At 44.9% G+C, this 27,395-nt stretch overlaps 1 protein-coding gene and 2 non-coding genes across 3 annotated transcripts; 2 read left to right on the forward strand and 1 right to left on the reverse strand.

The window, feature by feature from the left end:
* Positions 1-65: 65 nt before the first annotated feature.
* LOC128455807 (gamma-glutamyl hydrolase) lies at positions 66-8,129 on the reverse strand. Its single transcript, XM_053439691.1, has 9 exons — positions 8,008-8,129; positions 7,185-7,299; positions 6,305-6,355; positions 5,865-5,949; positions 5,363-5,501; positions 2,466-2,572; positions 1,849-1,939; positions 1,489-1,626; positions 66-907 (listed from the first exon to the last, which is right to left on the reverse strand). The coding sequence occupies exons 1-9, from the start codon at positions 8,099-8,101 to the stop codon at positions 786-788; spliced, it is 942 nt and encodes a 313-aa protein (XP_053295666.1). The 5' UTR covers positions 8,102-8,129; the 3' UTR covers positions 66-785.
* Positions 2,210-2,281, forward strand: trnat-cgu (transfer RNA threonine (anticodon CGU)). Its single transcript has one exon. It is a non-coding gene; the product is annotated as a tRNA-Thr (tRNA).
* Positions 6,621-6,677, forward strand: LOC128425793 (U7 small nuclear RNA). The gene has a single exon (XR_008333177.1). It is a non-coding gene; the product is annotated as a U7 small nuclear RNA (small nuclear RNA).
* Positions 8,130-27,395: the final 19,266 nt, after the last annotated feature.

Raw genomic sequence — 27,395 nt, forward strand, 5'->3', positions numbered from 1 at the left:
CTTGTCTGGGTTATTATCTGTAAAGGCTGAATTATACAAACACACAAAGAAGAGACGTCTTCTCCTTCGTCGACTGTTTATTTAGATCGCCACTCCGGCTCCTCATAGCCTATTTCTGACAAATCAGTCAGTGACAGGTTATACAAGTGGTCATACTTTCGGATCTCTTCTGCCAAGTGCTCATCTATTTGGTCCATATTCGTTCTTCTAGATTTCCGCGTATTGTGGGGAATGAAACCGGAAACTAGACTCCAGACGGGATGTAGTAAGCAGACTTTGGGTTAGGGTTAGACTTTGTCGTGTAGTTAGAAAAATTGCCGGACGCATGCAAGCCGCCAGAGGGCACGAGAGGGGCGTGTTGCGTGTCTTGCGTGGATGCATGCAACCCGACTATAATTCGGCCTTAACACTGTGAACCCTGGACGACCTCAAGTTTCTTGGTGATTGGTATGTGATCACGATATCATCAACGATCACCACATAACGATTTATACTTTAATTAAATTGCTCAAATCTTTCTTTTGCACAAGACTCATTCAGTCTCTCCTGACTCCCTCTCCTGAATAGTTTTACTTTTTTAATCACAGTATCCGGAGTCTTATGGATGTATGTTATGTTAATAATGTTATTTTTCAAACATTACACTTTTATTTCACTTTTCTGCTACTATTATTTACCACTGCATTCACATATTACAGAACTGTCGCTGTTCCATTGGAGGTCTTTACGGTCGGTGACTTCATCAGGTTGAAGATGTTCCCCCAGTGACGGGCTCCTCACCTCCATCAATCAAAGTAGTAGCTCTGAACGAAGACGGAGTCCATGCCTTTGAAGACAGGACAGAAGTTGTAGATGAGCGCTCTCTCCTCCTCCTCCCGACTCGGGAAACTGTGGTTGTTCTTCATGGCTGGAAGGGAAGTGAGAGAGGAGGTGAACAAAAGACAGAAAAGGCAGAACGTAGTCAGGAGTATGTGTTTGTGTTTTCTTTCATGTCTTTTTACAAAGACTACTTGAACAAAACCTCAAATGAGGGAGACACACGACCCTTAGAGTTGCTCAGTCTATTCTATTGGTCAAACTCAACGAACATCTGCAGGGTTGTTTGGATTCAGTCTTAATTTAACTTCACAAGAAAATGGTTCTGGGAATTATTATCAGTTTCACATGGGCGGAGCTATATTCTTATCAGATGAGTTAAAGAAGAAATTATTGGAGTGATACTGGTTTGCAAACCAGTCCTAATAAATAATACCACAACGCCATACAAAGCAGACGTCAAGGTGGAATCACCCTCAGTTATGATATGGTGGCATGGTGGGAAAATGGTTAGGTCGCAGGTGAAATCAAATCATCTGTTGTCTAGGTTTGTGTAAGTTTACGTAGTGTTATTAAAATGTTAAAAACAATGGATTATATAACAGTTTTCAACCAATGCCATAGAAATATGGATATGTTGTGAAAAAAGCTGACAGAGATCCCTGGTGTTACCTTCAGAGACGAAGAAGCTGGCAGAGTAGAAGGCGACTCTTGTTGCAGCGGTGGAGTGAATCATCCCCGGTTTGTCCACCCACTCAAAGGGGTTTTTCTCCGGATGCCACAGAACTCCATAAATTGGATACCGGTAGGCTGGAAACCACCAGAGATAATGTCAGCTCACCTCACTCATGCACGGAGACATTACAGTCAGTATTCAACCAAGAGTTATTTTCTATCAGATGATCGTCTCTCGATCTTCTAGGACTCGTTGTGGAGTTTGTGTCATTCAAGCGGTTTTCCAACATGAAACTAATTCATCTGCTCGGACCTTCGTGCTCACGGTCATTTTACATCAAACTACACTCAAGGTACCTTCCATGGTTGAGATGAATTCTTGTTTCCCATCGTGGTTCGTCGACAGGACCTTGTAAAACTTCTTCAGCGTGGGATTCGCGCTGAAGTTCTGAAATCCACACATTTAACATCAATAGAGTTTTAGTCGCGCTTTGCTCCTTTTGTGTGAATGAATACATGCACTTTAAACATATTGAATCCCTTTTGTTTTAAGCAGGAACATACAATCACGTGAGGCTGGTAGTGTGGTGCAATGATTAGAGCTCACAGGTCATAGACGATGTGTTTGAGCCTGATAACTGTGGTAAAAGTGGTAACCAAAATACTGACGATTCATCATCGAGAGACTAATTTGATTCCATAACAAGTCACAATCAGTGGTGTGGTGGCCAAGTGGAAAGGCGTTGGTCTCGTAAACCAAAGATCATGGGTTCAATCCCCATCCATGCCTTTGAAAAGTGTTGGGTGTGTAATCTGCCTTGGGGAAGAACATCCACACAAATTCAATGTTCTCATCTTGTGAAAAGCTTTGGTTACATTTACCTTCATTTAGGTTACAAGAGAAATACTTTGCCTCGATACCACAACTACAGGAGCTAGAAAAGGAAAACCAGTAAATGACCAGTAGGAAATACCTTGGTGGACAGACTCCACTTGTGGAAGTTGGCCGTGATGTTTTCCTCGGTCAGAGACCTCAGCACATCTTTGGGGAAACTCCGAAACAGACGGCTGGAACGGGCTCCTGTGGGACGGACACAGATTTGTGGTGAGGCAGGAGGATCTGTTAAATCCTGGACTCTAACATCATTGGACATTTTGACTGGAGTCAGTGAGTGACGGCCAAGGTTCCTTCAACTCAATGAGATCACATGTAGAGTTCAATGTCACAACTGTAGCTGCGGAAAACTTAATAGAACTGAAAATTTAACTTTTATATTGATTATAGCTGTAAGAGTGAAGGTGTGTCTCATTTGCATTGGCCCCGCCCACATCATACAACTCCAAACACCATGAATGAGGGGGCTGGGGATAGAACACAATAACATTTTGAATCCAGGAATCCGAATAACACGCCCTCTATGTTGGAGGCAGAGCTCGAGGTTGATGGTGTTTCGTCGTCAATTTCCCTGGTGGAGGTCACTGAGGTAGTCAAACATCTCCGCAGTGACAAAGCCCCAGGGTTTGATGAGATCCAGCCAGAAATGCTAAAGGCTCTGGGTGTTGAGGGGCTGTCATGGTTGACACACCTATTCAACATCGCGTGGGAGTCGGGTACAGTGCCAAAGGAGTGGCAAACCGGGGTGGTGGTTCCCCTGTTCAAAAAGGGGGACCAGAGAGTGTGTGCCAATTACCGGGGTATCACACTTCTCAGCCTCCCTGGTAAAGTCTACTCCAAGGTGCTGGAAAGGAGGGTTCGGCCGATCGTCGAACCTCAGATTGAAGAGGAACAATGCGGTTTTCGCCCCGGACATGGAACTACGGACCAGCTCTTCACTCTCGCAAGGATCCTGGAGGGGGCCTGGGAGTATGCCCATCCGGTCTACATGTGTTTTGTGGATCTGGAGAAGGCGTATGACCGGGTCCCCCGGGAGAAACTTTGGGAGGTGCTGCGGGAGTATGGGGTAAGGGGGTCTCTCCTCAGGGCCATCCAATCCCTGTACTCCCAAAGCGAGAGCTGTGTTCGCGTCCTCGGCAGCCAGTCAGTTTCGTTCTCAGTGGGAGCTGGTCTCCGCCAGGGCTGCGCCTTGTCACCAATCCTGTTTGTGATATACATGGACAGGATATCGAGGCGTAGTCGTGGTGGGGAGGGGTTGCAGTTTGGTGGTCTGAGGATCTCGTCACTGCTTTTTGCAGATGACGTGGTCCTCATTGGATCTTCGGCCTGTGACCTTCAGCACTCACTGGATCGGCTGGCGGCCGAGTGTGAAGCGGCTGGGATGAGGATCAGCACCGCTAAATCTGAGGCCATGACTCTTAGCAGGAAACCGATGGATTGCTTACTCCGGGTAGGAAATGAGTCCTTAGCCCAAGTGAAGGAGTTCAAGTACCTCGGGGTCTTGTTCGCGAGTGAGGGTACTATGGAGCGTGAGATTGGCCGGAGAATCGGAGCAGCGGGGGCGGTATTGCGTTCGCTTTACCGCACCGTTGTAACGAAAAGAGAGCTGAGCCGCAAGGCAAAGCTCTCGATCTACCGGTCGATCTTCGTTCCTATCCTCACCTATGGTCATGAGGGCTGGGTGATGACCGAAAGGACGAGATCGCGGGTACAAGCGGCCGAGATGAGTTTTCTCAGAAGGGTGGCTGGCGTCTCCCTTAGGGATAGGGTGAGAAGCTCAGCCATCCGTGAGGAACTCGGATTAGAGCCGCTGCTCCTTTACTTAGAAAGGAGTCAGCTGAGGTGGTTCGGGCATCTGGTAAGGATGCCCACTGGGCGCCTCCCTTGGGAGGTGTTTCAGGCACGTCCAGTGGGGAGGAGACCTCGGGGAAGACCCAGGACTAGGTGGAGAGATTATATCTCAACACTGGCCTGGGAACGCCTCGGGATCCCCCCGTCGGAGTTGGTCAATGTGGCCCGGGAAAGGGAAGTCTGGGGCCCCCTGCTTGAGCTGCTCCCCCCGCGACCCGACCCCGGATAAGCGGACGAAAATGAGAGATGATGATGAATGATGAGATCCAGGACTTCATCAGGATAATTTGCTCTCACAGATAATTTTCCAGCAGGATTCCTATAAAAGGAATCCCTCACTAACTGTGTCAAGTAAAACCTTCAAGATCTCCTCCAAGGAAACTAAGTGGTGGAAAGTCTTTAAAAAGAATTCTTACTGAATCTGCGTATCAATGTAGATTAGTAGACACAGAGACTCGTCAACCAAACATCAGGGTTCAATCTCTATTCATGCCTTCATTGTGAATATGGTAATTATGCCTGATGGTTAATATAGATTTGTAACAGTATGACACAGTCTAAATTCACTTATGGGTTCAATCCCCATTCATCCCTTTAAATTAGTGGAATTGACAGGATAACTGTTCACATGCCAGAGGACGTGTGAAGTCGTTTTTGTGAGAGAAGTGAAGAAAAGAAAAGCCTCCTGATGTGAGTAAGTTTAAAAAAGGAAGATTCAGATCAGTCTCATTCATTTTGGCTCCGCCCACATCATACATCACTAGACACCATGAGTGAAGAGGCTGTGGATTGAACACATATACTATTTGAGTCCTGCAGGTATGTAGGATAATTTTGCTCTTTATGATAATTTTCCAGCAGGATTCCTATAAAAGGAATCCCACATCAAATGTCCAAAACAAACAACATCATTGTGCTACGGTTGTTTTGCAATAATATTCAAGATGCCATGAAAAAGACATCTTAACTGATTGAAATGGGTTCAAGTGTTAGTCTCGCAAAACCAAGGATGTCTATAAAAACGTGTTTCCATCGAATAAGGACGTGTGAAGCTCCTCATGTGGGAACAGTAGAGATGTGATGATGTGAGGTCGCTCAAAGAGAGCAGAGGACAGTGAACTTTACTTCGTGTGAAGTTGAGCGGCAGAGCCACAGCGTGGGTGTCAGTGAGCGTGAGCAGGTGCTTCTTCGCTGTTAAGACAGTCAGCTGCTCGAAGCCCAGACAAGTTCCCCAGACGGGGAAGTAGTCCGAGGCATCGTTGGCCTGCAGGAGGAGAGAGGGAGGAGAGAGGGAGGAGAGAGGGAGGGGAAGATTTGAAAACCTTTTAATTACCCAGGATATGTTTCCATTGTCTGGCTTCTTTGTCTTCAACTGTTCTCGTCATGTGACAGAGGCATTAATGAGGAGGATTATCAGATTACATGTCAGGTATAAACAAGCCAGATTGAACCCAAAGAAAGAAACTGACAATCTGCACAGTGCACGATATAAACACTTACAAACACCGATCAGAAGGAGAACCGACAACCAACAGGACAATACATGAGAGGAAAAGGAAGACACTTATAATCTGATCTATATCAGATGTGACTTCATCATTAACACAGTTAAACAAGTTTAATTTACCTTCAGAGCCAAGTTGTATAAGATCTTGGCGGCACGACTGTACTGTGACGTCAGCAGATTGGAACTTCCTCCTGGCAGCAGCAACCTGCGGGGAGACCGTGCTCTGTTAGACCAGACTACGTGTGTTACCGGAGGATACCACTAGAGGGCACACTGGAGAAATCAGACCCTATAGAGATTCCAGATTTGCATGATGCAAACAATAAACATGCCGACCCTTGAGGAGGTTATTATACTGCTCATTCTGAGATTATCCAAATGGTCGTCGGGTAATCGAAGCAGCCATCACACGTATGTGTATTGAACAGCAAGTATATCTCCGGCTTTAGTGATTTATCCTGAACAAAATCATCTAAATACAATTTTGAAAGTTTCACATTATACATAACAATGAGGAGCATCTACAGACATACGGAGATCAGAGCAGTGTTTAAACTCACCCGTTTATTGAGTTGAATATCTTGGTGTATTCTTCTTCTGTGAGATTTACTCTGGTGGAGAAAAAATATGTGGAAAAACTAATTAAAGCCAAAAACCAATTAACCATCAATGACAATTCAAACCCGTATCAACGTATCAATGTGAATTTGAAACAGCAGCTGTAAGAAGGTTTGTGATCTCAACATGTAGAGGAAACTCAGGACCTACACGTTATAGCATATATATATTTATAACCCCACCCACATCAAATCACACCACCATGACTGACAGGTCTGTGGGCCAGGGACATACCCCAGTTAAACCAGTGTGTGAGTTAGGACGTTTAACTCTTTAAGTATTTATCCAGAAGGATTCCTATAAAAGGAATCCCACCTGATGATTGTGACAAATTAAATGCAGACATCTTATAGATGAAGAGTTATGGAAATACATCTTGAATTATACTCCATCATCAGGTTTAACCGCCGAAGAGAGAACGTAAACGAAACCCTAACATCAGATATGAGGACGTCCACTTCTTACTGAGTTAAATCCCCATAGGAGTTAATGCTGAATCAATAACCAGCTCAAAATTAATCTCTCCTGTCTTCTGACATCACTTGAACTTATTTTTATCTGTGTCACATCAGACAAAAATACTCAGTAGGATCCAGAATAAACTTTCTCCAGGTGTCTCTAGCTTTACACTTGAGTTATCGATATTTGTATCCACTGTTTATTCTACTTTTCACTTTGTTGAATTGTAGGTTTCAGATGTTGCACGTCCGGACATGTTGTGTCTAAGAATGCAGTTGTAGATCTGAATCTCAGGAACAAGCCAGGGAACTGAGCCCTCTGGCAGAGAGTGAAGTCATAAGTCTGATTTCTGATTGGTCCTACCTGACAGGTACGACTCTGGCCCCAGCTGCCTCCAGGTATTTCACATAGGAAGCAGCGATGTAGGAAAAGCCCCTTGTAGCCTGTTCGTCTTTACGGGATTCCTGTGCCAACACCCCTACAGAGGACAGGAGACGGTTAACGCACATACACAACTATCACAGAGATATACACATAGAGAAGTTGATGCAAACGTATGTTGCCCGGTATTTTGATGGTGATTAATGTTTCTTCCCAGAACCTGCGTCTGTGCCCAGAAACAAACATTGTGACTCAGGCTGAGACGTGCAGGTGACAGTGTGTAACCTCAAAGCCCCGAGGACACATTTAAAGTTGTGTGTAGTCTCTCTACTACTGAGACACACATCATGGAAAAACAAATCTCTTCATTTCTCTGTATCCACTTTATATTTTCAGTTCATTTACAACACACTATATCATTTGTTCCCCTTATCTTTAGTATATTGTTTTATTCACATTATGTTGTGTTTACTGTGTTATTTATTTTTGTGACTGTAAATCTTCAATCAAACTGATATAATGTGCATTGTTGTAAATTAAATGATGACATAATAGTAAGATAGTTACACACTCTCTATCTCTCTCTCTCACACACACACACGCGCGCGCACACACACACACACACACACACACACACACACACACACACACACACACACACACACACACACACACACACACACACACACACACACATCTTTTCTAGGACATTCTCCATGTTAAATTACATAAGAAAACCAACAGAGTCCACCACCGCTCCCTGCACGGACACCGACACACAGAGGCACATGAAGCCGAGTCTTACCGATGATGGGTCGGCTGTTGAGCGGCTGGTCCATCGCTCCGCAGCAGAGAGAAGCGGCCAGAGCCGCGAGCAGGGCTGCAGCCGGCCGACACATGTCCGACCAGGAGGAGGAGGAGGAGGAGGAGGAGGAGGACAACCAGGAGAACCCGCAGGAGGAGAGGGATGCGTCAGAGAGGAGGAGGATCTGTGGTTTTATACAGAGAGAAGATGATTCCTGTGTCTTCACCTCCCTGCAGGCTTCTGCTCAGTGACGTGAGGAGGACCTCTCTGCAGATATACGCCAGCAGGAGCCTCCTCCTCCTCCATCTCCTCCTCCATGTCACTCACATCTTCACTCCTCCTCCTCCTCCTCCTCCTCAGGTACAGCACAGGTAATATAGCTCCTCATAGAAAGAGTTAAAACATACATCGTTTTACAGAATAGACAGAGTAATAGACAGACAGACAGACAGACAGATAGATAGATAGATAGATAGATAGATAGATAGATAGATAGATAGACAGACAGACAGACAGATAGATAGATAGATAGATATATAGACAGACAGACAGACAGACAGACAGACAGACAGACAGACAGACAGACAGACAGACAGACAGACAGACAGACTGATAGATAGACAGACAGACAGACAGACAGACAGACAGACAGACAGACAGACAGACAGACAGACAGACAGACAGACAGACAGATAGATAGATAGATTAATAGATAGTGTCTGGCGTGTTGGTTTATCCAAAATATGAGAAGATGAGCTGAACTCGGTTTGTTCAATCAAGTATTTATTTAGGAAGCAATGAAAGGTATCAATCAGCAAAGCAATGGGCCTCCAACAAGTCGCATCAGAACCCGAGACCCATCAGAACACATCAAACAGCCGGCGCCTGTCTATTTTATAACAGTAGGTCTTGGTTCTTCCTCCTTGAAAGTGCGCACGCGTATCCCTTCTTGGTGTGTTGACAATTGGAGAAAAGATTATTGTGTTCTTGCTATATCAAAACAATGTTCTGTTTGTACAGACATTCAAAACAATTTAACCAAAACAACGAAACAAAACTGTGACGCACACACAGTTTTGTTCTAATTTTCAAGATTAAACACTTGGAAGGAAAAGGTTATTATTAATCATTTGTGTGAAGGCCTTATCTGGCTCAAACTGCTTCAATCTTTATTCATTTAGAGTTGAGTTAGACACAGACTATAGTTAAAATATTGAAATCCTGACAATAGCCAGATAGATAGATAGATAGATAGACAGATAGATGGATGGATAGAGGCGTCGTCTCTTCTTTGTGTTTTCATTGTTTTTAGCTCACACTGTATTTTTGTAAACTTGAACTCTTCTTCTCTTCTGGAAAGACAAGTACAACTACATACTGTGTGTGTACTTGTACCTTTGTTAGAACCAGTGAGCAAAGACCCTATGGAGACAGGACATTTAGGTCGGTCCTCACTTTCAATGGGCTGTTTGAGGGTTAACACTTGGTGTCAGGGCTAGAATTAAGTTTAGATTAGAGTTAGGCCTCTACAGCCTTAAAGTATAAGTACAAATGTGTGTGTGTGTGTGTGTGTGTGTGTGTGTGTGTGTGTGTGTGTGTGTGTGTGTGTGTGTGTGTGTGTGCGTACGTGTGTGTGTTTGTGTGTTCCTCTTTCAGTGCTGCAGTATTCACTGTCCAATCTCTCCTCTGCTTTAATTTGTCCTCAGTGTAACATCTGGTCACTGGACGGTGACAGAACAGAGCGAGCTTGATAGAGGAAGTGATATGTGTGTGTGTGTGTGTATGTGTGTGTGTGTGTGTGTGTGTGTGTGTGTCTGTGTGTGTATACGAAAGAGAGCGAGAGAGAGAGAGAGAGACTGTGTGTGTTTAAACTAGTGTAGAATGAATACTGCAAGGTGAATGTGTTTTAGATTGTCTGTGTGTTAATTTGATGAAGTCAGCAGTTTGTAATGCAGTGAACTTCACACTGTATTGCAGTGTGGGGGGGGGCTTTACACTGTACCTCCAGTGACTGAGCACAAGGGGTCACACTCTTCCCAGTTTCATGTTCTGTGTGAGTGTGTTTCTGGCTTCGGCTTTTACATCACATCTCATCACACATCATTTAGCTGTTCAGTCAGGCACGAGGGTTCAAAACCGAGAACATCATGGCTTCTTCCTCACTGCAGTGTTTCCTGTTCAGGTCGACCTCCTCCCTCACACACACTCCCAGTGGATTCCTCCTGGAGCACCGCCCTGCACCGCTCACTGGGCCCATCAGAATCCAGTATCAACAGCCACCTATTAACCCCCCCCCCACTCCCTCTGTCCTCGACACCGAGAGGGTTAACAAACACTGTGCATGTCGCCGGGTGCGGCTGAGATGTGATCCGCTTGTTGTGTGTTTGTTAACGGTCGTTAACTGGTTCTTATTGGGCTGTAGTTTGTGATCCTCTTCACTTCATTGTGCTGCTCACCCAGACTCCTCATGTGGATTCACCAGGCCTGAAGGAGGCCGGCCTGGATGGAAGTTATTTTGTTTATCCCAACAGAATATTCTTTTGGTCTCTCTTTTTGGGGGGCCATTAGATTGTGCCCTACTTGTTGTCTTTTTGCGTTGATCATTTTCATTTGTTTTCAAAATCAATAGAGCTCAGTCTAAAAAGGCAGCTTTGCTCATTGTGTGTCTTCAAGAGACTTTTTGGGGACTTTTGAATGTGAAGTTTCTAAGTGTTTGAACTTTGTTTTGTGTATTTGATTTGTTTAGATTTGTCTTTGTCTCCTCTTTGAGTTTTTCATTTCTTGTTTTATTTCCCAACCTCTTTAAGCTGCTTTCAAACATGCACCGGACTCTGCTGCTCCTCTGTATGTTCTCCTGAGGAGGTGCATGTTTCTATGATCTTTCTCTAACTGACAGCTCCTTGTATAAAGTCTGTAAAAATCCAGTCCGGACCCGAGCAGCATCGTTTTGAATCGGTACAAACTGAGCTGCCCTGAGGCGTCGGAAGAGCCGATTTCAAAACAGTACATCAGATTTAAAGCTGAGACTTGTGAGCTGGCACATGTATCAGTTGTTCTATGTCAGATTAAATGTCCTGAAACTCAGAGCCTAAAGAAAACTGGTCCAGATACGTTTGCACTGTTTGTGAACCGTGTGCTGAAAGAATGACCCTTCAAGCTCAAATCGATCTCCATCGGAATGAGCTCTGGACTCGGACTCTGCATCCATCCAGCACAGACTGCTCAGAATGTACTCTGAATACTTTAGAGGACATGTAGAGTGTGTGGGATTGTGTGTATTCAAATGTTCTGGTCCTTCGCCTCAGGGCAGTTCTGTTTGCTCTGGTGAGACGGTTTTAATTGTGCTGTCGCCAAACGAGGGAGAACAACCCATTCCACCTTCTCCTCTGGGATTTCACACTGATGTTCTGCAGAGCTCCTCACAGACGGAATGAGAGAACGTGGACAGTGGAGCTTCCACGGGTTGTTGTCCTGGGCTCTGATCTGCTGTGGAACGTTCATGGGAAGGAGGAAGCTTCAGAAACCAGTAGGTTTGTTTTGACCTCAGATCAACGTGCAGCGACGACTCCTCATCGCAGGTTCAGCAGCTCTGCGGCTCAGGGAGGAGCGTGAGGACCAAACACGGTAGATAAAGATGAATGACCCCTTTCGACTTCTGCCCTTTGTACAAAGCTGTGACCAAAAAGACTCATCCTGAAACCTAGGCACAGTCACATCATTTTCATATTCAACCCCTTATTGCCTGAATTAATTTCCAATTATATAAAAAATGTATTATTGGTGTTTTTGGCTGTCAATATAGCATATACAATAGATATACATTTTTGTATGAGGCAAATTAGCGACATTAGGCATAATGGGGCATAACCTTAATTTAACAAATGTTGGTATGTAGATTATTATATTGATGCTGCTTTTGCTTGAAATTGAATAACAACATATGTTTCTGTACAATCATTGCTGTTCCATCATCACAGTATTTCAAATACAGCTTAATACCTCAAAATAACTTCCCAAGGGGCTAGTATGTATTTCCCACTGTGACCACTAGATGGCGGCAGAGTGCTTCCAATACATTCCTTGGTATGTGTAGTATTTGCACCATCAGGCACAGTCGTCACCTCGGTGGCATTAAGACCGGAATGGGGTTTGAGGCTAATTCGCGACATTCGTCTACAAGGGGTTAATTCCCTCATCATGTTTGGGATCTAGGTTGGTAGGTTTAATCCACAGATGTAGTCACAGCTGTTGGTAAGAAGTCTTCAGGTGCATTCGACTCATTGCAGTAACGTGCAGCTCTGACTCAAAGTGATGCACATTGACCCGGCTGCAGTCGGACAGATGTTTTCCTCCAGCAGCAGCGCCTTGGGGCCGCCTCTGTGACGACACAAGTCTGCTCTGATTGGCTGAAGGCTTCAGTGACACGTGTCTTGTGTTGTTATTCTAAGAATTTAACGGATGTGTGTTCTGCTCTTTATATCCATAAATGAAACTTGTTGAAAACTGAACTCTCTTTTAGCGCCTGAAAAGGTCCTTTACAGGGACATTATCAACATCTTACCTTGTAATTAAAACTTCACACAGGGATATATATTTGATTGTTTGGAGCTATATAAGTAATATAGTGTATATCTGATGGTCTCTCCCTTTTTGTTATTTTATTCATGTGTGCAAAAAAGTTGTCAGTTTTCTAATTTCTTTCCAAAGAGGATGTGATGGTTTTCATCTCCTTCTGTCAGTTACTCTGAGTATTTACACCTTGTAGTTTTCATCTTCAGCTCAAATAAAGATCTCCGTCAATTGTGTTGTTCTTTGTTCTTCTTGCAAAGAACACCTGGATTTCCAAAACATCTGTTTCACTCGCAGTCAAAAAAGCTAAATCTGTGAGCTCGTCTCCCTGACGCTGTGAGAAGAAGGTGTCGGACTTGACGTCTGTGTTGTTTCCACTCCACCCTGCAGCTGCTGGTGGATTGAGTCGGACCCAGTCGGACCCAGTCGGACCAGGTCCATGTTCTGACAGCAGAGAGCAGGTCACGACCCCATGTGGATCAGAATCACTAACAATCAAAGCTTTGAGTTTTAACTGGACAGAGTAAATATGAAACACACCAATTTGTTTAATGGGGTCTTGGACTCACAGAACTTTTACTATGATTACCTGTCAGTCAGTCTGTCAATTTCCTCCACAAGAGACGTCAGCGTGACAGATAATAAAAAGTAGAAAGGGACACGACCCAGAGGCTGGTCCGATGGAGCAGTGTCTCTCTGCTCAGTGTCGACCTTTGTATTGATTTGATTCTATTTCAAGAGAACACACAGGGAATTTGTCCCGGTGACACTTTGGTAGAAACTCTGACAACTCAATTAACTAAACAAGCTCCGGTGCCGTCACAAGGTCGACCCCCCCCCCCATGCACGGCAACAATCAGGAGCACTGTGGCTCGACACTCACTGAGCTCATCAGGTTCAGTTTCTATACAGCGCACAGTGGGGGGGGGGGGCTGAGATAAATGTTCAGCCATTTATCTCCACGTATGTGTTTATAGACATAAATACACTTTCATATTTGAAGGTATCTTCTTTACACATGTTTTCTTCTCCTCCTCGCAGCTTATGAGCGAACAGGAGCAGGAGGTTCACGTGGCTGTTTCCTCAGTGGGGACTGGACCTGAGTGACGTGTTGTCATTAATTGCACCGGAAGTGTGACCTCAGGTCATTATACGAGCAGAGCCCAGCCCCCACTGCACCCTGAGCACGTGACCACCTCACCTGTGCTCCTGCTCCTTCTGCTTTTTATTCCACAGGAAGTGGGTTTTATTCAGAAATGTGCCCCCATGTGAAATATGTGCCTGGATGGGAAATAACCTCTGAACTGGTGATGAACCAGGGGTGAGAGAGAGAGGGGGAGAGAGAGAGAGGGGGAGAGAGGGAGAGAGAGAGAGAGAGAGAGAGAGAGAGAGAGCATTGGTGCCGCAGCGGGACCGACTGTCACACGGACTGTCAGCGGGGTCGTTACCGGAGAGAAGCGACAGACTCACCGGAGGAGAGGGACCGAGAGGAAGAAGAGGAGAGAAGGAGCACCAGGGGGAAACCTTATATTTGCTGCGTGTCATCACCTCCGCCGGACAGGATCTACTTCTTCATCATCATTACTCCTCTTCATCATCCCTCCTCATCTTCACCCTCTTCCTACAGACCTCTCCTCCTCTTCCTCCTCTCCTTCATCACCATGCCGGGCTGGCGGAGGAACCTCACTTTCTGTCTGCAGCGGATGCAAGAGGAAGGTAGGAGAGCAAAGTCAATTCATATGCGCACATGTTTGAGAATGCAAGTCAGAGTGTGTGTGTGTGTGCTTGCATGAGCGTGTGTGTGTTTGCAGATAGTGTGTGTTATAATCGGGGCTGGAATGTGCGCAGCTTGTTGATGGAGACACTTTGAATCTTTGCGTTTTCCGCTTCATGTGTTTGGAGTTTTCCGGATCACTAGAAGTGCGTGCGTGCGTGTGCGCGCGCCTTGGATGCGCACGTTCTCTCGGGCTGATTGAGAAGCACCTGCAGCGTTGGTAATTGCGTGTGTAGGCTATACATGCGTGTGTGTGTTATTGTTGTTGTTGTGTGTGTACGTGTGCGTGTGTGTGTAGTCAGTGGACACGCTTGGTCTGCTGGAGCTGCGCGCAATGCGCACACGTGTCACCACAGGTTTGTTCCGCCGTTTTTGCAGAGCTCGTGCGTGCGAGGCTACTGATGCTTGCAGGTCAGCCTGCGTGTGTGTGTGTCAGTGTGGCTGCGTGTTGGTCCTGCAGCATGAACACAGAGGGGAGGGATGATGTTGGTGCAAGTGCGTGCGTGATAATTCGGATACATGGATGTGGGCAACTGAGAAAGTGTGTGTGTGTGTGTGGCAGAGAGAGATTGTGTGTATGTGTACGTGTGTGTGTGTTTGTGGCAGAGAGAGACTGTGTGTGTGGCAGAGCGAGACTGTGTGTGTGTGTGTGTGTGTGTGTGTCAGAGGGAGAGTGGTGTTGACAGTAGATGAGACTTTCTTGCTCCACATTAATAATCTGGACCCTGTGTGTTTGGATAGGTCATGTGTGGATGGAGCTGAACTCAGACGAGTGCTGAGGCAGATTCGCTCTATAGATTTATTATTGTCTGTTTCATCAGGGAAAAGAACCAAAATGATGATTATATATGTATGTGCTGATATAATCAATATTTCACAGTAAAAAACTAAAATGTTTGTTAAACACCTGGAGTATGATTGAAATGTGTTTAACAGTATTTTTTAATCGACTGTTTCCATTGTTGGACGGTTTGATTATTTCAACCTGCTCGTGTGAAGCCTTCACTTCATCTCTTCTTCATTTCAGTCCAAACGTCATCTTCACTCTCATGAAGCTTTCACACGTTTCTCTGAGCTGTGAATTACTGTGATTTCTCACAGCAGAAAAACTACTTGTGAGTGTGAAACACGTTTTTAAAACCAGAGTCAAAACCATTTCATCTTACCTCAAACAGAACATTACCAGTTATTATCTGTGGGAGTGACGGGACCTTTTTGATTTGTACAGGGATGTTTCAGTGGATTTTGTGGCCACCGGGCCAAAGAGAGATGGGGCTCCGTAGATACTGAAGCAACCCCCCCCCCCCCCCACAAAGTGCATATTGTGCATGTATGTAATAGTAAAGTATTGAAGGTGAATCCACACCAGCATCCCAGACACACACACATTTGGACGCCTTTTAAAATGATGAACCTTTTGTCAAAACTTTGTTATTTGGGGGGCCCTCTCTCTACTTGTATTTCTGGGTTCGCTGTGGAAGAACCCACTCTGCCCGCCCCCCCCCCCCCCCCCCCGACTTCAGCCCCGTCCAACATGTTTCTGCAGCAGCAGAGGAAAACCAACAGCGAGCCAAACCTTATCACAGGACATCAGTGGCCGATCTCACTAAAGCTCTGAATCCCTGCAGACTGCATGCTTCCAGAATCTGTGGGAAGCCAGAGGAGCTCCTGTCTGTACCTGAGGGGGTGAATGAGACTTTGAATAATAACATGGGGGGGGGGGAGACATGCAGAGGGTATCACACTCAGATAGTGTGAATGATAGAAGCTGCTGCCTTTACTAGAACAGTTAAAGAGCCTCATGTCAGACCATGTTCCTCCTGACGCCTCCCACTGAAAATCACTGGAACTAAATCTGTGTGTGTGTGAGAGAGAAAGACGTCGTGCAGGGCAGAGCCATGTGTAGGACGGACGCTAGCCTGTGTGTTAATGCAGGTGTGTTAGTGTGTATGTGTTCGGCTCAAGATGGGTGTATGTGTATGTGTGAGGGAGAGAGAGACGGAGAGAGATGGGATAACACAGAGCGAGAATGGTGTTTGTGTCTGTTTGGTGAACAAGCTTCTTGTGAACTGACATCAAGATCTGGCAAATTAAAAAGGAGCCTGTATCAGGGACACGTTCCAGTGGCATCACAGTGCTTAATCAATATAAAAATGTGATTATAGGATGTAACTTTGTTTGGAGATGGATCATAAACCATGCAGAGATGTCAGCAGAGGGGAAGATGCACACGTGTATGTTGTCTGTTAATAGAAGGTTTGTGTTTTCTTGATGTGAGGAACTGAACCAACTGCTTGACTGTCTGTTCCACACAGGAGCCTCAGCTGTGTGAAGTACGAGCCCTTGTGGTGGGATTTGGTATTGAAAACAGCCGGTTGGCTCACTGGTTGAGTGGGTGCCAGGTGTACGGAGGTTTGAGTCCTCGGCAGCAGCCTCTCACGCTCTCCCCCCTCTCACGCTCTCCCCCCTCTCACGCTTAAACTCTGTCCAATCAATAAAGGCTTTAAACTCAATATACGGATTCGACCGGTTTGAACATTTTGACTCTGAGAGGATCTGATGCTTATTGTGTGTGTTTGTGTGTGTGTGTTTGTGTGTGTGAGGGATTTTAAATCAGTATTCTGGACACACAGTGACCCTGCTGTCCGAGGCCTTATGGAGCCACGAGAGGCTGCTCGAGGCCCTTGATTGTACCAGTCCTTGATTTTTAATGGAAGGGGGGGCACTCCACATAATGCGCTTCATTAAAATCCGCGTGGAGAAGGTGAACGAATCCTCTCTGCTATGTAGAACACGATGCCTGCTTTTGAGCAAGGCATCAAACCCCCTGCTGTTCAGCCCAGCAAGAGCACATCATTGGTTCAAGGTGACGTGTGCAGATTGTGACGATGATGATTGTAAAATATAAACCATCACTTTCACTTTCCAGTCATAAATAAATCAGACTGTGGATAATAAATCATCACGTTCTGCTCGATAAAGAATAAAATCACAAAATAAACCTAAGAAATTGGAATTTTGCTTTTGTGCAGGTAGACGATCCCCTGAATGTCTGTTATTTAGTTCTTACACTCGACTCTAGATAGAGTTCATGTTAACCTGCAGATTTCAGATCTGTTTGTTTCATGGTGTTAAAGCTGTTGACGCAGTAGCAGCCCCCAGAACGTGACTCATTCTAAACACGTTCTGAGGTCAGTTGACACCGAGCACTCGCATGAACGCGTTTCTTAAATGTCGTGACGACAACAACCAATCACACGTTCCCACTTGGGACACGCAGCCACTGCTAAAGGGAACTACTGTGGGAACTAACCTCCACAGATGAGAACGTCCCAGGATCAGGCAGCTGTCACATCGCTCCGACCTCTGCTGGAATTAAAGGGATTTGATTGGCGAGAGCCCGCGTTTGATTGTTGGTTTAAATGCATTTTGATTGGCTGGTGCCTGTTCTGCTGCAGCCTCTGTTTACGTGGTGAATGCAGAATAGCAACGTGAGACGTCACACACACTCAAAGTGTGTTACAGGAGCATTGTTTCATTTAAATCCTGCAACTTGCACGTGTGTGTTTTTTTTTACGTTAAGGTTGGAGTGAGTCTCCAGGTAATCACTGTGTGTGTCCTGTCCTCTGAAGTCATGTAGATGTGACTGTGTGTGTGCAGTTAGGAGGAAATGACCACAACTGTCTAATGCATTTATAAGTAGCTGCTGTGTAACAGTTGTTTGATCGTCAAACTATCTCATTCCCCCCCGTTGAAGGACAGATAATGGATACGCAAGTGTGTGTGTGTCTGTATGTGTGTGTGTGTGTGTGTGTGTGTGAGAGAGAGAATATTTGTGCGTGCGGCAGTCATCCATCACAAAAACGATAGGGGGGGAAATTTAAGGGTACAAATAGCGATGGCGTCCGTGATCTGCATGAACGGTCGGTAAAGAGATGAGGGGATGAATAGGCAAATGAAAGAGAGAGAGAGAGACCATGAGAGGGGAAGCCATTGGAGCAAAGATAAAAAAAAAAGCAGAGGAGAACGTGAAGGAGAAAGATAGAAGGCCCCAGTTCAGAGTCCTTATCAGTTGAAGGAGGAGATCCCATTAATCAGGAGGCGAGGAGATCAAATAATGAGCTGGTTAGTGGAGCACAGGCGTCGATTGTATATGTGAGTGTGTAATAACTTGTGAGTGTGCGTCGGAGCTCCAACTCCTTTTTAATGAGGGTTTAGTTGTGTTATCGCTGATGGAGGGGGGGCAGGAGGCGAAGAGGAGGTCAGAGGGATGAAGATGATACAGACAACATTAAATATATAATGTATTAACCAGTTATTTAATCTTTTATTATCACGAGAAACTAACAACACAATCGTTTTGCTCAAGGCTCTACTGGACTGTCAGGCTCCGCCTCCGACTGCTCTGTAGTGGACTTCCTGTTTAGTTTTGGTGATGTCACTCAGCTTCCTGTCAGGTTCTACTTCCTGTTCCCTTGATTCAGACTCACCTCCACCTGATGAAGGATCTGAATCTTAAATCTTCTTAAAGTTCAACCTCAAACTTCCAGCTTCCTTTTCTCTGTGAATAGATCCTCTACTTCATTGACTTGACAGATATTTGTGTGTAGTTGCTGTTGAGCTAAGTTCTATTCCCCGTCAATGCCTCAGTGTCATTCAGATGCAGAACCCCGTGCCAGCAGTTTACCCGAGGCGTCGCACACCTTTCACATTTCACATTTTTCTCCAGTACACATAAAGTTCAAAGCGTTTGAACTTTAAAACTGCCGACCTTTCAAAAAGGCTACGTCTGACCGAGACGCCCCCGAAAACAAACAGTCCCTCTCTGACTCCTGGAAGAAATGTGCAGGTTTGTGGCTGTTTGAGTAGATTTGTGTCATTGATCCAGATGTTTACGAGGACGTGTGTCCCCCCCGAGCCGGAGGAGGGTGGAGCTCACAGCCCCCGTCAGGTCGCAGCAGCCCAGAGAACATGGTTCCATCACGTGTGTCCCTGTAGCAGCTTGTCCATGCAGTTCCCTGGATGTTCTACATGGCACATATAACAACACATTGAATCTCATGTCTCCGATCAGAGGAAAGTTCATATCCACACAATGATGGATACTTGTTCTTTCACCTTTTCTCCACCATGTGAATTGGGGCCATGTCTGCAGATGTTAAGTTGCAGCAGCAGCTGTTCTCCTCTTCCATTCTCGTGATTCTTTACCATGTGGTGCGTCGTGAGCACAAACCTGAGCAGGCCTGAGTTTCCCCGTTTGACTCGATCTGTGGTTCTCTTCCTAATGTTTGAGAATCTCTCAAGAAACAGGATCCGACCCCGACGGGACAAACCAAACATCTTTAGAGTTTTTATGGAAACTGAATCCACCACAGGTTCTCCTTCATGTTTGGAAATGAGGTGAGGGGTGTTCAGCTGCAACATGAACCTTCACCACTAGATGTCACTAAATTCTACACACTGAACCTTTTAAAGGAATGTTAAAGTGGAAGAAGAAAGTGTCACAGGGAGAACTTTTAATGGGCCTTCTGTGTCTGAGGATTTCCATTTAACATCTGCTGTAACCCCCGCGAGGATTAAAAACCTAAACAGAATGCATCTCTGTATCGTCAGTTATCATGTAAACATATTTAATATTACCAGAATCAGAAAGTAGTTATTGCCAAGTAGGTTTACACCTGCAAGGAATTTGCTCTGGTGATTGGTGCATACAATGAACACAGAAACATAAAAACATAAAAAAGCAATAAATACAACACATAAGAAAAGCAATAAAAACAAACCATATATATTTACTCACTTTTTACTTCTTATTTACTCTATTTATACAAAGTAACATTTATTTAGACATAAACATATCTAAATAAAATATATATAATAGATAAAAGATATAAAAAGTCTTTCAATAACTTAATAGCTCCTTTATGACCTGATAGAAAATGTTTGATTTCAGCAAATTGCTTTTACACCCAGGGGCCCGGTAAAGGAGTTTATTGTCGTCATAACCAGTTTGCTCCGCACTTAGAGAAGAATCATTTCCACGGGTGTTAATCTGTTTGCAGCTCCTCACATTGATGGTGAGGTTCAAGGGTTAGAACACAATGCAACTGAAGGAGCTTCGTCAAACGCTCTTGAACAATGCATAGTCTGTGAATCGTGTTAAAGCTGCTTCCTCTGTCTCTCCTGACGGGAGAAGAATCAGGGAATGTCCCGGTAGAAACAGCAAAGACAAACCGTGCACGTGATGCGTGTGGAAGGCATGTAGCCGGAGGTTAGCAGTGGGCGAGAGCGGTAACGCTGCCTCAGTCATAATAGGATCTGACGATGACTCATGCAGAGCAAAAAACAACAAACGCTCTTCTCTTCCCTCCTCTCATCCCTTCCTCCTTTTCCCCCCCGACTCATCTCAGGCTTCCCTCGCGTCTCCCTCGATTCCTTGATTTTCTTCTTTTCCTGTCGTCGCTCCTTTGTCGTCTCTCCACCTCCTCATCTCTCTCTCCTCCTCCTCGTATCTCACCATGAATCGGTTCCTCCTGCTTCTCTCAGTTTTGCCTCCTCTCTCTCTCTTTACTGGAGCGATTCGCCCTCTTGCTGTTTTCTCTCATGTTTCCTCGCTTGTTTCCTCTTCTCATCATTCTCTGTATTACTGTATCATCATCCCCCCCCCCCCCCCCCCCCCCCTGTTATCACTGTAATCACCCTATCTCTGTAATGTAATAACTCTCCTGGCCACAGTACATAGCGGCTGTTTTGCCACTTCATGTATTTTGCCAGCCAATCTCATTTTGGGGAATTAGGAAAGAACGTCCAGATGACGCCCCCCCTCCCCGTCGCTGCGAGAGTGTCAGATGGAGTCACTTAATGTTTCCAATGCGAGACCAGTGATATTTATAATAATAAATAAAGCAATTATGGGTTATTGCGAAACAAAACAGTTGTTTATTCTACTATGTGTTCAAAAGAAATGTGTTTGCTGCTGCTCCCTGCATCGTGAATACGTGTGAATCCAAACGTTTGTAGATAACATCAGTCCGACAACTGTGCAGTCACATGACAGACTGTCCTGTGAGTTATATGCTTTATATCCAGTAAACTATCAGTGCATCTAAACTGAGATTATATACATTTGCTCCTTAAGGCTGCTGCCACCACAGATTCTATTAAAAGTAGATGCATAGACAGGAAACGAGTGGAAGCTCCTGTAACCTTTAATTTGTCAAATGAGCCTCAGAGAGGAGCTAGTCTATGAAAATGACTCAAGTTCTGGATTATTTATAATGAAACATTTTCTTCAATATCAAATGATGTTAGTTTTTTTAAATGATGGGAGTCAAATTGATGATAAAGCCCTGTATGCACCATGTGATTGACAGCTAGTAGCGTCCAATGAGTTCAGGTGTAGGTGGGGCAGGGGATCATTCTTGAACTCTCAAACAGCCTCCACCCCCCCTTGCTCCTCCAAATGTGGTTTCTACTGGTTCCTAAAGACCAGTATGACGCTGGACCAAACCAATGGGTCTGTTTCCGATGTTCATTCACTCATGAGACACTTCTGCTGTTACGTCAGCACATCTCACCCCCTGCACACGGCTGTTACCTCACAGTGTTGTGTCAGAATCGTTAAATATTCACCACCGACTCCACCGCAGATTGTTGTTTTCCACACACACACACACACACACACACACACACTCAGTTGATGCAACAGTGCGACTGACCCACTCTCTCTCTCTCTCTCTCTCTCTCTCTCTCTGTTGATTAAAGCCTGTTGTGCTCGTGCTGGCCTGATTGCTTTCTCAGGCACTTCTCCGAGCGGCTGAGCTGCGAAAAACCTCGGAGCCCGAGAAAAGAGCAATTTGCAATTTCGTTGATTTCTTTCATGATCCTCAGTCCCTGGAAACCCGTTTGAGTCAAGTTGTCAAATCGCACACACTTGGCACTTTTCTTTATTCCTCGAAAAACCAAATGGCTTTTTGCAGAGGTGTGTGTTTTCCTTTGCCAGCAGCACTCAGATCAGCCCCGTCCCCGCAGACAAGAGCCTCCAAACGAAATGGGTTTTATTGCATGAACACGATGGAATATTTTTAAAAGCAGCGTAAAGCATCAGTCCACGACTAAAGTAGGAGTTTTATCGTGATTCACAGACATTTTAAATGTGCAGATCAGGGTCGGACTCGCTGCTACATTCTCGATCCTGGTAAATTCCAAGTTCCCTTGTATCTCCAGCGTCTGCACCACCGCACCAGTCCATTTGTAACGTATAGGCTAGCTCTGCTAATATTAGCCTAGTTAGCTCCGTTAGCTCTGTAGATACCTGCAGGGCTGGCATGAAGCTCGTCTGCAGCTGCCTCCTCTTCTTCCTCCTCCGGGACATTCTCTTCATCAGCCGCTGAACTGAATTTCCGTTTTTCCGTGATCTATCCTTTTAACGTCAAGTGGCCAGCGGCAGGCAGTTCACATTATTCTTCTGTTCTCCTACAATACATGTATTCCCACGTTGCCGGTGGCCTTGTGGCCCGCTCCTAGAACACGCCACCCCATCTGCCATTTTCCCATATTCACCAGACTGCCAGTCTGAGCCCGGTGCAGACCGGGGGCCTGTAAAAGACCCTGGTTTATCACCAAGGTCATCGACTTACCAATCTCACAACCTCATCTCTGCTCCTCTGCTTCTGTCTGAGCTCCTCCACTGTCTCTTTTCCATCCTTTCACATAACCATGCAATTAAGTGTGACAGAGAGGAAGCGGGTGACATTCGACAAAGGTTCTCGGGGGTGGTGGAAGGGGGGGGGGGGGGTCGTTGAGTTCACGTGGCTAAGCAGAATAAATGGTAAGTCGGGAGGATGCTTCCGTTTAATCAGACCTTCAATATTATATGTGTGTTGTTGCTGCACTACTTTTCTTCCTCATTCACACACTCCAGTGCACTATACAGTGTGTACTTTACAGTGTGTATAGTGTCCCCCTCCAGGTTGTGTGTTCCTTTCTACTGCATACGCACAACAAACACACACCGCTCTTTGTCCTGAGCTCGCTCCCCTTCACACAAACGCACACATTCAATCCCCCGCTCTCCGACACTCTGTGTGCTTTCCAGTGCGTCTCCGTCCCTCCTGTCATCACCTGCCTGCAGAGGGAAGACATTTGTCTCCAGCCGGTTGTTTCATCTGCGCTACCTAAATTTAAATTGCTGAACGCCCTCCTACACTGCCCTGCTTCACCCTCAATGTTCTGAGTCTGTACAACACAACACATGCTCTGATCCTCCAATGTTCTCCCACGTCCTGCTTCCACATCCTCTAATTATCTGATAAACCTCCTGTTCTGCTGTAGGTTATAAATTGTTCTGCTTCTAATCTTCTGTGCTGCTGTGGTCTGATGCACCCGCCCGCTGGTCCACTGTGTCTCTCTCACAGCAAACGCTACACTTATTGGATTCTAACATGTGTAATGCATGCTGTTTGATGAGCGCCTCGAAGTTAAACGCTGGTTGGGATTAAATGGTGAAGATCTCGGGGAATTTTAATGAGTCGACGGCTGCGCTTAATGGTTTTTAACGATGAGGGATAAATGAGGAATGAAAATGTTCGACTGAAAGACGGCCCTTAAATCAGAAAGTGGGTCAACTGGTCCAAGTTTGCAGGTCTGAGTTTGGATGTGGACTCAACATCTGGAGTCAAACTCAACCTCTGCATCTGCACTGTCAGCCAGTTGAATACTGAAGAGGCTCAACTCTTAACACAACAGTTTGTGAGCTTATTCCACATTTTAACCAAAGCTGTGATGTTTCCCTAGAAAGTCTCAGGGTTTCCCCCAGAAAACTTGCTAAGCCTGGAGGTAGGGCCGCTAGAGAAGCCGACCGGCGGCCGACAAAAAAATGTTAAAAGTTGACAGGAATTTTGAAATTATGACAATCGTTATTTTAAGACATTTATTAACAATGCTTATTAATATTACATAATACAGTTTACAAAAAATAATAAATAAAATAAAAATAAATATTATCAATTAGTAAAATCTAAATGAATCTAAAAAAACTAGCCATTTCTGGTCACATTTAAAAGTAAAATAAATTAACATAAATAAAAAAGTGCAAACATGGCCAAGGGGGAACAGGGAACTCAGGGCCTGAAGAGGTATGCTGTGTGACCTCTTTTACTTCTTGCAGAGGGAGCAGGTTGGATCACTGCAAGTGATCCGTCTCGGCTTCTGAAAGAACTCCTCCAGAGCCTTACTGTAGTCAAGATCAGCCATAGAGGGACCATTTATTGTTATACAGAGGCAACCTGTTCCTGAGGTCTTTGGGTTAAATCCGCTACTTGGATGTTTCCCATCGCGACTCGCAGCAGGCTGCTCCGACGGGCTAACATCCGACGTGCTAATATCCGACATGCTAACATCCGACGCGCTAACATCCGAAATGCTAACATCCGACGCGCTAACATCCGCGCTAACTAGCTCTGGCTCTGCCTCATCATCGAGCCCACGGCTCGGTCGGCTCGCTGGCGATGCTCTCCGCTTGGCCTGGGGCTGAACGAGCGGCCTCCCCCGACTCCGGAAAAAGAAAGAGTCCAAGGTTTTTGTTACCCTTTCTCCGTGACATGTCGCGTGAAAGTTGTTGCGTGGTAGAGACGGGTCGTGGTTTTGGAGGTTCAGGTGATGGAAAATAAACCTGACCTCTTACCTTATGGGTTCACATACTGACCATAAGATGTCGCCATTGCGGTTTCAACCGTATCACCAGATGCGGTTACAAGCGACGCTTAGCCTGGCGGGGGGGGGAGAAAAGCCTGGCGGCCCGCCAGGCCTATAAAGCACTGGGGGAAACCCTGAAGTGTAACCAGAAGTTTAAACCTGAACCTCAGTGTCTAACTCCATCACGTGTGAATATCAGAGCTTCAGTCAAAGATGCTGCTGCAAGTTTCCTCTGCTCGGAGGAAAGTGCTTTGATGAATAAACGGTTCGATCTGTTCAGACGACGACTTTCAGCCTCAGTGGACGGATCCGTAAAAACTCTCCGTGACACAGTTTGTAGAATAAATGTCCGGGTGTGAGGGAACGTGTGAAGAAACATTTACTTCTGCTCGTCCCTGCCGCTGCTCGGCTGCATCCTCTCCATCACACTCCCAAGTCCTGCTGCAAGTTCCACTACATAAGGCCGAGCTCAGCAATATCTCACAGGGTAAGAGAAGTGTGTGTATGTGTGTGTGGTGGTGGGGGGGGCTAAAGCTGTGGGTGAGATGGTAAAATCCAATGAACTCGAGATGAGACCGAGAAAGTTGTAAGGCCGTGAGAAGGGGAAAGAAAAAAAAAGGATAATTGAATCTTGTAGGAGTGTTTTATTGATTCCTCAGCAGAACCACAGCCGCATTTCAATTGGTCCAATCACAGACCTGCACCAGCCGGGTCCTCTGACGTGTTCAGCCTCGACGGAGACGAGGAAACAGATCCACAAACTGTGAAGTGAAAGGAAAACAGAGGATAGAGAGGAGGGAGGTGGAGAGCTGTGTCTCTCCCAGCAGCTGCAGACGAGGTCTCTGAGCAGGGATTTGAACCCCAAACCTCCAGTGGAGCAGGTTGTGACCACATGAGTGGAACAGCAGCTTGGTGCTGGGAACACGTGGTCAGTTTGCTTCAACATCTCAAACCTCTGAACTCCCAGAGGCCAGAACTGAAGCTGCATCAGACCATCGCTGTCAGAAACTCAACTGTCAAGTTTTTATGAATCCGTTGTTTTCGAAGCAAACTTCAAATTTATCGGGAGTTCAGTCAGTTACAAAAAAAAACAAACATGGTTCCATTCATTTATAAATCGGGACAATAGGAAAAGCACATATTTTTCAATTTGTACAAATTTGTCTTCAAGTTATTGTGTTACTTTTTTGAAAGACTCACTTTGAGAAAATCTTTACAGAATGAATTGTTATAAAACTCCACTCAGAAGATTCTGTATTCTTTCTACTTTCTTATATTTGTTATATGTTGACTTTTGGAACTGATGACAACTTTACAGTGAGTCGCGAACTATTTATCAAATGTTTACACAGATGTAATCTATTAACTAGAAATGGATTTTAAGAACTGACGATTCCTTATAACTATCAACTCTCTACAAATAACATTTATACACAAGTAAACTGCTACAGTAAATACTAATTGTATTAATTTATAAACTGAATATATCTGTGCATAGAACTTTAACATCTGATTATTTAATATGTGACCGTTATTGAAACAATCACATCTAATTATAAAGTTAACTTCAGGGTTTTATCCTTATTCCAGCAGAGAGTTCATTGAAGAACTTCCTCAGTCTGGTTCCTTGTGATAACGACGAGAACAAATGAACACGTCACAACGACAGATGGAAGAAAACCAGTCAGAGAGATTTTCACTGTTTCACTCCAGCTGCCAAATAATGTGTAATAGTGTTGATGTTGAATCGGATCAGCGCCCGTTAGGAAACATACATCAAGACAAATAGGAAAAACCTCCGAGGAATAAACTCCCCCTGGGAATGATGAATTTACATTCTGATAACGTCGGCCATATTTCATCTGAGAGGAAAACACATTTACTATTTATGATACTAATGTCTGAACTGATGGCTGAACACGAGGGAAGAGACACACACACACACACCTCTAGAAGATGATAACACAAAGAGGCCACGGGCACTTCTCACTGCTCACACGGCCCAATGCAACAATCTGTCACATGCAAATTACTCACAACAACTTTTTATTATATTTTATAAAGCGTTTTTATTTGTTTTAAGGGTAATGGTGGTTTTAATAAGCAGTTTAATAATAGTTACCAAGCAAGAACGCAGAAGAATCGAGAGTTTTTGTAGAATAAAGATAACAAATGATAATAAATTGAAATAATACATTGAATTTAATTAATCTACATTGATGTATGAGTATCTTGTACTCAAAAGTTTAAGTGAGGCCCACAAGATAGAATATAGCTACAAAGAAAATATGCTCAGTTAAGGCATATATTAATAATATTAAATAATATCAACAATTTATTTTGTTCGGTA

The sequence above is a fragment of the Pleuronectes platessa genome, chromosome 2 (genome assembly GCF_947347685.1).
Source record: "Pleuronectes platessa chromosome 2, fPlePla1.1, whole genome shotgun sequence".
Classification (NCBI taxonomy): domain Eukaryota; kingdom Metazoa; phylum Chordata; class Actinopteri; order Pleuronectiformes; family Pleuronectidae; genus Pleuronectes; species Pleuronectes platessa.